Source organism: Nyctereutes procyonoides, unplaced genomic scaffold, assembly GCF_905146905.1.
Source record: "Nyctereutes procyonoides isolate TBG_1078 unplaced genomic scaffold, NYPRO_anot_genome, whole genome shotgun sequence".
NCBI classification, from domain to species: domain Eukaryota; kingdom Metazoa; phylum Chordata; class Mammalia; order Carnivora; family Canidae; genus Nyctereutes; species Nyctereutes procyonoides.
In genome coordinates, this window is record NW_026575049.1 from 59552120 (window position 1) to 59565718 (window position 13599).

Genomic DNA, 13599 nt, shown 5'->3' on the forward strand with positions numbered 1-13599 from the left:
GAACTAAAGTGCTTCAAGACATCTATTTTGTTTTATATACCTTATGTAGAAGTTACTTTTTACCTTCTAAAACTCTATCCTGAAAGTGACTTTTGTGAGAGTAAAACTCAAGTTTGAAGAATGGTCATTTAGAGGTCGAGAAAGTAGCTATTGTGAGGAATGATGGTAATACATCAAATGAAGATTGAAATATTTTGCCTTGTTTTTAAATCTCTCCTGACTTGATAAATAGTACAAGGAAGGTCAGGTCACCAATGTGAAGCAGAAACAGAACTTTTAACCAGCTTATTTGAAAGCAGGAAACAGATTCTTGGAGCTCTGGCCAACAGGAATGATGTTAAAAACACTTAAGAAATTCCTGGAACTTACATATATTGTATCTGTTCAGTCTATAGTGGTTGGTCTGTTCCTAGGTAGTTTACTCTGGTTATAGATGGCATATACGTTGGGTAAAAGATGCGGATGTCATGATGAACTTTGGGAATCACTGTTTTTAAATTTTATTTTTTATTGTGGTAGAAAGCATATACCTCAATTGTGTGGTTTAGTAGTGCCAAGTACAATTCATACTGTTGTATAACAACTTCCAGAACTTTACATTTTGCAAAACTGAAACTCTAGGCCCACTAACTACCAGTTCCCCTGCACTTTGACAACTGCCCCTTTACTTTGATATTTGACCTCTTTAAATATTTTGTGTTAGTGGAATCATATACGTCCTTTTGTGACTGGCTTATTTTGCTCTGCATAATGTCCTCAAGGTTCATTCATATTGTAGCATGTGGTAGGATTTAAGGCTGCAAAATATTTCATTATATGCTTATATCACATTTTCTTTATCCATTCATCTACCTATAGATCTTTGGGTTGTTCTTCCTTTTGGCTCCTGGGAATAATGCTATGATGGGTGTATAAACATCTTTGCAAGAAACTTATTTGAATTCTGAATATATATCTGAAGTAGGATAGCTGAATCATATGGTAATTCTACTTTTAATTTTTTTTTAAAGATTTTATTTATTTATTTATTTATTTATTTACTTACTTACTTATTTATTTATTTATTTTATTCATGATAGACATAGAGAAAGAGAGGCAGAGACACAGGAGGAGGGAGAAGCAGGCTCCATGCCAGGAGCCTGATATGGGACTTGATCCCGGGACTCCAGGATTGCGCCCTGGGCCAAAGGCGGGCGTTAAACCACTGAGCCACCCAGGGATCCCTTACTTTTAATGTTTTGAGGAATTTCTGTACTGTTTCCCATAATGACTGCACCATTTTACAGCCCTACCAAGAGTATACAAGGGTTCCAATCTATCTTCACCATGTTATTTTCTGTTCTTTTGATAATGGCCATTGGTAAGATATACCTCATTCTGGTTTTGATTTGCATTTCTCTTATAATCCATGATGCTGGCATCTTCTCACATGCTTTTAGAAAACTAGTCAAGTCTTCTTTACATATTATGGATACAAGTCCTTTATCAGATAAATGATTTGCAGAATTTTCTCCCACCCTGTGACTTTTTATTTTAAATGATGTCCTTTGAATTACAAATATATGAGAACTCTTTGGGTCTACAGTTAGACAAAGATTTTTTTTTTCCCTAAAAGTTTTATATTCTAGCTATTAGGTCTAGAATTTTTGTGTAAAATGAGGTAGGGGTCTAAATTTATCTTTCTGCAAGGATGTCCAGTGTCTTCCACACCTTTGTCGAAAATTACCTGTCCTTGGTCCTTTTGTTGGAAACCAACTGCTCATTTATGTGAGAGTTTACTTCTGGACTTTCAGTTCTATTCCACTGATCTGAATACTGGTTCTTATGCCAGAACCATTCTGTCTTGATTTCTCTAGCTTTGTGGTCAGTTTTGAAATTGAGGAATGTTTCTTTCAATTCTGTTCTTTATCAAGGTTGTTTTAGCTACTTTGGGCCCTGTGCATTTCCAAAGCCTGTTAGGATTTTGACTGAGACTGTGTCCAATCAATGTGTAGGTTAGTTTAGCAAAACAAAACAAAATAAACCCACATTTTGCCTAAATAGTAATTGCCCTATGCAATCAGTTTCTGGCTGGAGTTGCTAAGATCTGAGTTCACGTATATTAGGTCCTATCCTTGGAATAGTGGCTGATTCTTCCTAAGAAATAAGCATGTTGCTTCTTGCCTTACGGAATTCCACAAATACCTGATTTTTATGTTTATCCAGAGATTTATTATGAGGATATCCTCCTTCATACCTCCACAGGTAGACAACTTGATCCTGCTTGCCATACAGTATATTCCAAGTCCCTACCAGAGTACAAAGTTAATGTTTATCTTCATGAATCTCTGGCAACATCTCTTGACAAATTTTGTTGTGTGCTTCTAGGCATTTCAGTTTAACACTGCAAAACTATAATTTGTAGAGCCTGCTTGTTTCCTTTTTGGCTAGGAGATTAGAATGAGCATCTTTTCTTGGATCAACTTTCAGGACAAATAAGGATTTTAACCAGCTGTCTTCTCAAGCTCTGTTATTGGAAGACGTCATTCTCTGGAGCCTGGGCAGGAGGCTGCTGATTGATACTGCTCTGCGGACATGTAGCACTGCCCCCACCATCTTGTTCTGCTGCCTTGGCTCCTTTAGAATCATTAATTATTAATGACCAAAAAGCTTTCTAATTATGACTGTCCTGCCCATGTAAGATTAATAAGCCCAGTTTTTTGTCTTGCCAAGAAAATTGTTTTCATATTTCATATTTTTAGAGGATAAATTACTTATGGGATGGCCTATTTGCTGATTTGAAAGAACCAATCAGTTTAACTAGATTCTGGTTGGTTAATGTGATAAAACATAGGATCCAGGACCTAAAACTTCTCGGGAAAAAATATACAAAAATTTGTTCTTTTTGTGTAACATGTTTTATTTAGTATTCTTACAGAATACACAAAATAAGTACTAGGATAACCCAAACCTAACACCATATATATATGATTGATATATTTTTTTTCTTCCCTATAGGAAAGCACAAGAAGAAGACAGAAGTATTATGAGTCTCAAGAAATTCGGAATGAAATAAAAAGTTCTCCACAACAAGCCAGCAGTATACAATTCCCAAATTCATTTTATGAACCCTATCAAGATTTTACCAGTCCAGATATATTCAATAATTCAAGATCTTCCTCTTGGTATACATATACTTCTACAACTGGTTTGGAGGTCACAGACTTTACTCTTAGTGAAAAGACAAAGGCAGACATGTATTATTATGGCTTCATCATTCTTTTTCTTTTGACTTTAGTATGTCTTGCTTTATATTTTCTCTGAAGAGCTCAAATAAAATCCTTTTGATAATTTTTAAAGTTGCCAGTTCTTCACAGAAATGTTACATTCTTATTTCAGGATTTCCTCCCAGACATTTTCAAGGTAATTGGCTTGTAAAAAGAGAACACATTTTAACAAAGTAAGTTTGTGGACATTCTAAAAATAAGACTGCTTTGTACTAGAAAATAGTGTCATGATACAGTTTAGAAAATACTTTTTTTGGTCAAAGGAGCAATTTAAAAAAGATGTAACAAAATGTTTTAGATAGATAGATAGATATAGCATATCAGCTTATCTTCCAAAACATGTTACTAAAAGCTAGGCACATTATATGAAATGTGATTAATGATTTTCTTACCTTGCTGCAATATGGGCATTCACCAAATATGATGTTAAAACTCTGTCTACTAGTCAGCAGTCCTCTCAACCACTAAAGATTTTAAAAAGAGAAGATAAAGGGATCAGTGTCAGCATGATTACAAATCACAGATACTCCAAATAGCACATCCTTTGAGTACATATTCTAAAAGATTTGCCTTCTTAATTTTCTTTTACAAAAAGTAAAGGGAACATATCCTGAACCCATACCAGACTGGTAATAATATGCTGAATAACAAGGGGAGACCAGCATGGATTTCAAGGTCAATGCCATTGGTTTATGGGCCCCTTTATGCACTTTCTCAACTCCCAAAACAGTCACAAAAATAATGCACACAAGTCCATGTGGTTCACAGACCCCACCTAAAATCATTTATTACAAATTAAGCATTGCTGCTATAAAAGATACCATAGGCTCTTGAATATTTAGGTCTTAATCACCAATACTGGGTTAATTCTCAATCCATTAATTAGAAGCATGAGGTGTAGTCCATTTTAAAAAATTAAATGAATATTCATTATTACAAAAGAAAGCATATGTTCCCTTAAGAATATCTCTATAATTAGACCTGGTACTTTATGATTTTAATATAAGGTAAATTGACATCTCTATGTTCTCCATTGTTAAAGTGCAGATAACACCAACTGCCGTCTCTAAGCACAAAAACGGGAGGTGATATTAAAGAAGACAAAGCACGATACAACTACAAGATGTTCTACATATATATGCATATATGGTTAATCATGTCAACTGTGCACTAAGATGAATGCTATAGAGACCAAGTGACTACACAGGAATGAAAGCAGAATTCATATATAGTAAATAAATAGTAAAAGGTTAATGCATTCTTCTCAATATCAAATGTAAGATTCTTACATTTAGTCTATACTTGTGCACTCTGAAGAGTAATAGAGACTTGATAGTGCTACTTCCCTTTCACCTTATTGCCACCACTACTCCCATTTGGATGAGTCTACAGAGTTTGCACTGTGGTTATTACAGGAGATATTTACTTGAAGAAACCAAGATAACATCAATTTGATTTGTGAGCATCAATAAGCAGTCCATAAACATATTCTAGGTATTTTTTTTCCCTGTTTGGGATTTCTTCATTTATTAGTGACCAGGATGAAAAAAATGAAAGCACATGAGCATCTGGAAATGAACTGGTAAAGAAGCTAATGGCAATAGAGATCACCATTCACTAAACAGATTTTAGACTCCTATATTCCTATGTCATGGTAGCCAAAAAAGTCTTGCCAAGGTTATTTTTTTATTTGTACCTCGTATAAGCATATTTGATGGAAAGGCTGTCCACAATGTAAATTATCACACACTTGATCAGGAATGGCACCATCAAGCTGATAGGCATAACAAATCCCACAATCCAAAGAAAAATCCTTCAAAAGAAAATAAATATTTATAAGCATATGTGTTTAAAACACACATGATAAAATAAGAAAAAATGAGTAATACGTATAAATATTAACTTTATATAAAGTTTTTATAAAGGTAGCTATATCACTATATTACAGAAAATAGTTACATCACTATTTAACACCTTAGAAAAGCTATTTGTGAAAAGAATACTTCCTTTTTCATCCAACAAGTAACACAGATCTCCTCAAAAAGATTCTATTTTGAGCTCAGTTTTCCCATATTGTATGTCAATATAATGGCACAGTAGTATGGAAAGAGAAGAACTGACATTAGCTAGTGATTACTAAACTTCAAAATTCTATAACTAAAGGAATAAGACAAAAATATCCCCACCACTTTGAGTCTACAACCTTTCAGCAGCTTTATCAAAAATCAATTCTAAGTTTATTATTTTTGCAACACAGTGATGTCTATTCATTTTTAAAAACTGTACAGCCACCTTTCACAAATACATCAAGCTAATTAAAACTTTATTTCAATGATTCATAAGTAGATAGTAAGAGAATATCCAAACATCTCATTAGCTACTTTGGACCTTTCCCCCTATTTTTAATAATAAAGATGTCTGTCATTAATCACTTTACTGCTATGAAGACCATGAAAAAAGTATACTTAAACCACTTATCAAAGGTTAACAAGTTCTTTGATGCTACTGTTGCTTGCAGTTCAGAAGTCTGTTATAATATTCTTCCAATTCCCTCCCTTTCAGCCTCATTTTTCTCTGGTGTCTAAAAGACGAACATTTAACTTTCATTATGCTATGCTGTTTGGAATATCAAAGCACTGATAAAACTTACAGATTTTTCCAGGTTAGCACGAGCTGGAAAATCTATTTCTAAAACATCTTTCAAGTTTTGTAACAGACTATTTTCTGGATCCCTGAAAGCATGAAAAGAATTTTGTTACTAAATTTGCAAATTAATAGAAAACATAATTGTATTGCAAAGTTACCTACCACAAATGTATGTTTCTGCTCAGTTTAATTCCCAGCGGTTTTACCACTTCAGATGGGGGGAAAAAAAAGTTTAATAATTTAGCGTCTGCTGCTCTCACTTTGTGAAGTGACATTTAGCACATAATTTTTTTTAACTGAGATATAACTGGCATACAACATTGTATTAGTTTTAGGTGTACAACATAATGATTTGGTATATGTATGTATTACGATACACTTACTACACAGTTTAGTTAACATCTATCACTGCATGTAGTTATAAATTTCTGATGAGAACATTTAAGATCTATTCTCTTAGCAGCTTTGAAATATACAATATTGTTAAATACAGAACTTGCTAATTACTTAACTATAAAATCTAAATCATGTATGTTTTAAAAACTACAAAAGTACATAGTTCAGAATGAGACATTTTCATTTAAAATGATTACCAATATATATTGATATTTTAGAGTATTTTAACAGTGCAAGATAATTTTATGACTCTGTTAAAAACACTTAAATATGAGAGCTCATACCATGGTCAGCTCCAAGAAAGCAGCACTCAGGAAGCATAGTGGGATGCCTGGGGTCAACCTCTATATTTATTGAAGCCTTATTCTCTAAAATACAAGAATATTAAAGTTTATAGAAATAGAAAAGTTCATCAGACAAAAAGTAAAGGAGCATTTATCTGGATACTTATTGTACCAAAGGATAGATTAGTTAATGTTTTATAGTTTTTTAAATAAGTATATTAGTATTTTATAATCTAATATAAATTTTGAAATTACGATTATGACTAAAGATTTGGGGATCCATCCAGAGTTTCAAAATACACAGTCAATTCACTGAGTTACTACAATTAATTTATACTAGAATTCTGGTCAGAATTTTATTGCAGTTTAAATAAAAATTATCTATAGGGTGATAAAGATCTTTAATGTTAAAAAAAATAGCAAGATTGAGAGATAATTATCTAAATGACTTCTATGACTTTCTTGAAAAGCAGAACTGTGGTCAAACATAAAAAGACAAAACACAATAAATGGTAAAAACAACATGTTTATGATTTTTTATGAAATTTTATCAAAACATTCTCTATCAATAATCACTTTTAATATAAATAGAATAAATGCTCCAATCCAAAGACAGGGTGTCAGAATGGTAAAAGGAAAAAAAAAAAAGACCCATCTATATGCTGCCTGCAAAAGACTCATTTTAGACTTAAAAACACCTGCAAATTGAAAGGGAGAGGGTGGAGAAACATTTATCATGTAAATGGGTTTCAAAAGAAAGATGGGAGTAACCATATTTATATCGGACAAACTAGACTATTTTTTTAATTCAATTAACATATAGTATATTATTTCAGAGGTAGAGTTTAGTGATTTATCAGTTGCATATAACTCCCAGGGCTCATTACACCACTTGCCCTCCTTAATGCCTATCACCCAGTTACCCCATTCCCCCACCCACCACCCCTCCAGCAACCCTCAATATGTCTTCTATAGTTAAGAATCTCTTATGATTTGTCTCCCTCTTTGATTTCATGTTATTTTTACCCTCCCTTCCTCTATGCTCCTCTGTTTTGTTCCTTAAATTCCACATCTGAGTGAAATAATGTAATTTTCTCTGACTTATTTCACTTAGCAATAATACCCTCTATTTCCACCCATGTCATTGCAAATGGTAAGATTTCACCTTTTTGATGGCTAAGTAATATTCCAACCCACACAGACAGACACACACACACACCACTCCACATCTTCTTTATCCATTGATATGTTGATGGACATCTGGGTTCTTTCCATATTTTAGCTATTATGGACACTGCTCCTATAAACACTGGGGTGCAGGTGCCCCATCAAATAACTATGTTTGTATCCTTTGGAATAAATACCTAGTAGTGCAACTGCTGGGCCATAGGGTAGCTCTATTGTTAACTATGGACAAACTAGACTTTAAACCAAAGAGTATAACAAGAGATGATAAAGATGATATTATATTATATCATAATAAAAGAAAAAATCCAACAAGAACATCTAACAATTGTAAATATTTATGCACCCAGTAGAAGCACCCAAATATATAGAACAATTACTAAAAAACAAAGGAGCTAAGAGATAACAGTAATAGGGAATTTTAGGACCCCATTTACATTAATAGATCATCTAAGATCAACAAGGAAACAATGGCTCTGAATGACATACTGGACCAGATGCACTAAACAGATATTTTCAGAACATTGTACCCTAAAACAGCAGAATACCCATTCTTTTCAAGTGCATATAGAATATTCTCCAGAACAGATCGCATATTAGGTCACAAAAACAGGCCTCAACAAATACAAAAAGATTAAAATCATACCATTCACCTTTTCTGACCACAATGCTATGAAATTTAGTCAACCCACAAGAAAAAATTGGGGAAGACCACAAATACATTGAGGTTAAACAATATGCTACTAAACAATGAATGGGGTCAAACAGGAAATAAAAGAAGAAATTAAAAAATACATGGGAACAATTGAAAATGAAAACACAACAGTCCAAAACCTTGGGGATGCAGCAAAAGTGGCCCTAAGAGGGAGGTATGTAACAGCAATACAGGAATACCTCAAGAAGCAAGAAAAATCTCAAACAACCTAACCTTACACCTAAAGAAGATAGAAAAATAATGACAAAGCCTAAAGCCAGTAGAAGGAAGTAAGATTAAAGCAGAAATAAATGATATAAAACTAAAAATAACCCCCCCCCCAAAAAAAAACCAGATCGATGAAACCAGGTGCTGGTTCTTTGAGGAAAAAAAATAATAATGATAAACCTCTAGCCAGACTTACCAAAAGAAAAGAGAGAAGGGGTCCAAATAAATAAAATCACAATGAAAGAGGAGAAATAACAACCAAAACCACTGAAATAGAATTATAAGAGAATATTATGAAAAACAAACTGGGATATGCCAACAAACTGGGATAACCTGGTGGAAATGGATAAATTCCTAGAAACGTAAATTACCAAAACTGAATTAAAAAGAAACAGAACACTTGAACAGATTGATAACAAAGAAATTGAATCAGTAATCCAAAAACTCCCAAAAACAGAAGTCCAGAGTTAGATGGCTTCACAGGTGAATTCTACCAAACTTTAAAAGAAGAGTTAGTACCTAGTTCTCAACTATTTGGAATAGTTCTTAAACTATTCCAAAAAATGGAAAAGGAAGGAAAACCTCCAGATTCATTCTATGAAGCCAGCATTTCCCTGATACCAAAACCAGATAAAGACTCCAGTCAAAAAGAGAACTTTTGGTCAATATCCCTGAAGAGCATGGATGCAAAAATTCTCAATAAAATACTAGCAAGTTGAATACAAAAATACATTCAAAAAAATCATTCACCACAACCAAGAAGGATTTATTCCTGGGCTGCAATGCAATGGTGGTTCAATATTCACAAATCAATCCATGGGATATATATACCATATTAAAAGAAGGATAAGAATCATTTCAATAGATGCAGAAAAGGCATTTGACAAAATACAACATTCATCATTCATGATAAAAACTCTCAACAAAGTAGAGTTAGACAAAACATACCTCAACATAAAGGCCATCTATGAAAAATCCACAGATATCATCCCCACTGAGGAAAAACTGAGACCTTTTCCTCTATGATCAGGAATAAGACAGTGATGTCCACTTTCACTACTGTTATTTAACATAACATTGGAAGTCCTAACTACAGCAGATGGCAAAAAAGAAATAAAAGGCATCCAAATCAGCAAGGAAGAAGTCAAACTTTGACTCTCTGCAGATGACATGTATTCTATATACAAAACCCACAAGATTCCATAAAAAAACTGTAAAGTTGCAGGATACAAAATTAGTGTTCATAAATCTGTTGTATTTCTATACACCAATAATGGTTCAGCAGAAAGAGAAATTAAGGAATCAGTGTCACTTACAACTGCACCAAAAACAAGATACCTAGGAATAAACCTAACCAAAGAGGTTAAAGACCTGCACTCTGAAAACTATAAAACAATTATCAAAGAAATTGAAGATGACACAAATAGACATTTTATTGAAGATTAAAAGAAAAAAATATTGTTAAAATGTCTATATTACCCAAAGCAACCTACACATTTAATGTAATCTCTAGCAAACTACCAACAGCATTTTTCACAGAACTAGAACAAACGATCCTAAATCTTGTATGGAACCACAAAAGATCCTGAATAGCCAAAGCAATCTTGAAAAAGACAAGCAAATCTAGAGGCATCACAATTCCAGACTTCAAATAATATTATAAAGCTGTAGTGATCAAAACATCATGGTATTGGCACAAAAACAGACACACAGGTCAATGGAACATAACAGAAAATCCAGAAATAAACCTACAACTATATGACCAGTGAATCTTTGACAAAGCAGGAAAGAATATCCAATGGGAAAAGAATAGTCTCCAACAAATGGTGATGGGAAAACTGGGACAGAAATATGCAAAGGAATAAAATTAAACCACTTTCTTACACCAAACACAAAAATAAATTCAAAATGGGTGAAAGACAACCTGAGTGTGAGACCTAAAACCATAAAAATCCTAGAACACAGACAGTAACCTCTTTGTAACACTGGCCATAGCAACTTCTTTCTAGGTCTTCTGAGGCAAAGGAAACAAAAGCAAAAATAAGCTATTGAAACTTCATCAAAATAAAAAGTTTCTGCACAGAGAAGGAAACAACAAAACTAAAAGGAAGCCTACAGAATGGGAAAATATATTTGCAACTGACATATCTGATAAAGGGTTAGTATCCAAAATATAAAAGAATGTATAAAACTTAACACCCCCCAAAAAACAAATAATCCAATGGGAAAATGGGCAGAAGATATGAATAGACATTTCTCCAAAGACATACAGATGGTCAACAGACACAAAAAGATGCTCAAAATCACTCTTTATCAGGGAAATACAAATCAAAACTCTAATCAGATACCAGTTCACACCTGTTGGAATGACTAAAAACAACATAAACAGGTGTTGGTGAGAATGTGGAGAAAGGGGAACCCTCTTGCACTCACTATGGGTTGGAATTCAAACTGGTACTGCCACTCAGGAAAAGAGTATGAACTCCCTTAAAAAGTTAAACATTAGAACTACCCCACGATCCGGCAATTGCACTATTAGGTATTTTCCCAAAGAATACAAAAATACTAATTCAAACGGATACACGCACCCTGATGTCTACAGCAGCATTATCTATAAAAGCCAAATTATCTACAGCCAAGGGTCCATCGACTAATGAATGGATAAAGAAGAGGTGATACAGATATACAATGAAATATTACCCAGGCATAAAATACAATAAAATCTTGCCATTTGCAACTATGTGGACAGAGCTAGGGAATATTATGCTAAGTGAACTAAGTCAGTCAGAGAAACACAAATACCATTTGATTTCACTCATACTGGAATTTAAAAACTTAAAAAATAATAAAAAATATAGAAAAAATCTTTACTGAGTTCTTTTGTCCCATGTGAAGCTTTCTATTGTAAGTTAACAACGGATTCTATCCATATTAAATCAGAAATTCATTCAATACATAAACAAAAACAACTAAACTGTTTATAGAATCTAAGAAAATCTATTTCTACTTGGCACCAGATTCTTTTTATAAACTCTATCTGCAGGAATATTGTATTAATTTCAGAAGTTTTACTATTTTTAAAGGTATACATTAATATAACTATAAATAAAGTCTATTTGGATTTTATTTTTACAGTAAAAATGGCTTGATAAATTTCATATACTATAGCATTAGCTTTTGGCTAAGGCTGGCAATAATATGAGCTCAATTACAACAGACCTGACAAAAAGATAATCATGTAAAATTTAAAAAATGATTACAAATCATTCATGGGAAAAAAATACAAGTTAACTTATAATCTCATTTTTTTAGACATTCTTTACCATGAGCACAAATTCCATATTAGCCTTTAGCAATGTCATGTACTAAAGGCCCCGGAAATTACTTAACAGTGGGTACATTATTTAATATACTTCAATTAATTTGCTAAAAACTTGGCCTTAAAAAGGCAAATCAATGCTTGAAGGGAAAATAAAAAGAGCTTAAAGGTATATATAGAGTGAATAAAAACCAGGTTGTTTATGCTGAAAATGAGAAATATAATAAAAGGTATATTTAATCATTACCTGATCAAAATAATTATTTAAATGGAGCCATGAAGGAAATTAATTACTATAGTTCTTTGATGAAAATATTTTCATTAATATCTATTTGTTTACAAGTACACCATAATTTGTTATTCCAAATTAAATACCATTAGACTTCTTAGATGGAGTAACAATACTAATTGTAGAACTGCTGCACAATACCTTCCTTTTCTCATAATTACATGTTACTTTTCTCCCAGATAATCTATTATGCCTGGGGGGAAAACTACAAAAATTTATAATGTGGATATGATTCACAACAGAATTTTGTAATATCCTTTGGAATATATACCTTTTAACAATTTATTTGGGCTAAGAAAAACACGAAGGAAACATAAACAGGTATAATCATCAAACTACACTACTTACTGTGAACTCAAATATAGCTTAATATATCTAAAATATTGACAGCTTGAATTCTAAAACTAACATATATTACTAGTTCATAATGAAAATACAGTAATAATTTATAATAAAGATAATATGGTAATAGTGCAGGGATATTTATAATTATATCACATATTATTCATTAATATGTATTTATAGTAAAGAAAATACTTAAAATATGTCTAATTATTATTTTCTGCTTTCTATTTACTCTTCAATGACATGCATGGCCCACTTCAGCTTTTTTTTATCCTCTCAATTTTATCAGAAAATATTCCCAGATCATTCATATCAATCTTATCTAGTTTCATGGATGAAGACTTTCATTATTATAATTTTTTTCCTAAGTAATAATGTAAGTTTTGAAAAACTTGTTCCACTATTTCTGTGCTAATTAGAAGCTAATTAAACAGTATCTCTGAATGATACTTCCATTGGATCATCACCTTTTATAATGAAATACCTCAGTACTTGCCCTTTTCTCCTCCATATATACAAATGAATATTTACATTCAAATACGAAGTAATAAACCACAGTTCATCCCAAAAAGTTTTAATCGTTGACTTCATGCAAAAAAGTCTCACCTAAGAGTCCAACGTCCTCTTTAGATCCATTTTCCTAAGTAATACAAAGTACAAACACACATATGTGAAAAGCCTCCATAATCCTTTCTCTTACCTAGTGCAATTCTGCGTGTTGTTGCACTCCGGGTAGGTTTTTCTGGCTCAAGTACCCAAGTCTTCTCATCGATTTCATCCATAACATCCCAGAATGCCTTCAGTGATTCTAAGGCTGCCAAAAACTGACTGTAAATGCTTATTAAGGAACTCTGTGAAAGACAGATAAAAGCTGCATAAGTTGCAGGACACTCTTATCAACAGCAGATAATCTTTCACTTAAAACACAATTCTATTTAGAAATTTTA

General features: G+C 32.7%; 2 protein-coding genes across 2 annotated transcripts in view; one reads left to right on the top strand and one right to left on the bottom strand.

The window, feature by feature from the left end:
• VRK2 (VRK serine/threonine kinase 2) overlaps window positions 1–3338 on the top strand; it is a 111359-nt gene extending 108021 nt beyond the window's left edge. Inside the window, exon 14 of the mRNA XM_055328182.1 lies at window positions 2998–3338. Coding sequence (XP_055184157.1) covers window positions 2998–3303 — 306 coding nt within the window. The 3' untranslated portion in view covers window positions 3304–3338. The remainder of the gene's footprint in view (window positions 1–2997) is intronic.
• FANCL (FA complementation group L) overlaps window positions 3283–13599 on the bottom strand; it is an 87084-nt gene continuing 76767 nt past the window's right edge. Inside the window, exons 8-14 of the mRNA XM_055328183.1 lie at window positions 13353–13503; window positions 6593–6676; window positions 6075–6120; window positions 5917–5998; window positions 4963–5079; window positions 3659–3730; window positions 3283–3410 (exon numbers count right to left, since the gene is read on the bottom strand). Of these exons, the coding sequence (XP_055184158.1) occupies window positions 3375–3410; window positions 3659–3730; window positions 4963–5079; window positions 5917–5998; window positions 6075–6120; window positions 6593–6676; window positions 13353–13503 (588 nt within the window). The 3' untranslated portion in view covers window positions 3283–3374. The remainder of the gene's footprint in view (window positions 3411–3658; window positions 3731–4962; window positions 5080–5916; window positions 5999–6074; window positions 6121–6592; window positions 6677–13352; window positions 13504–13599) is intronic.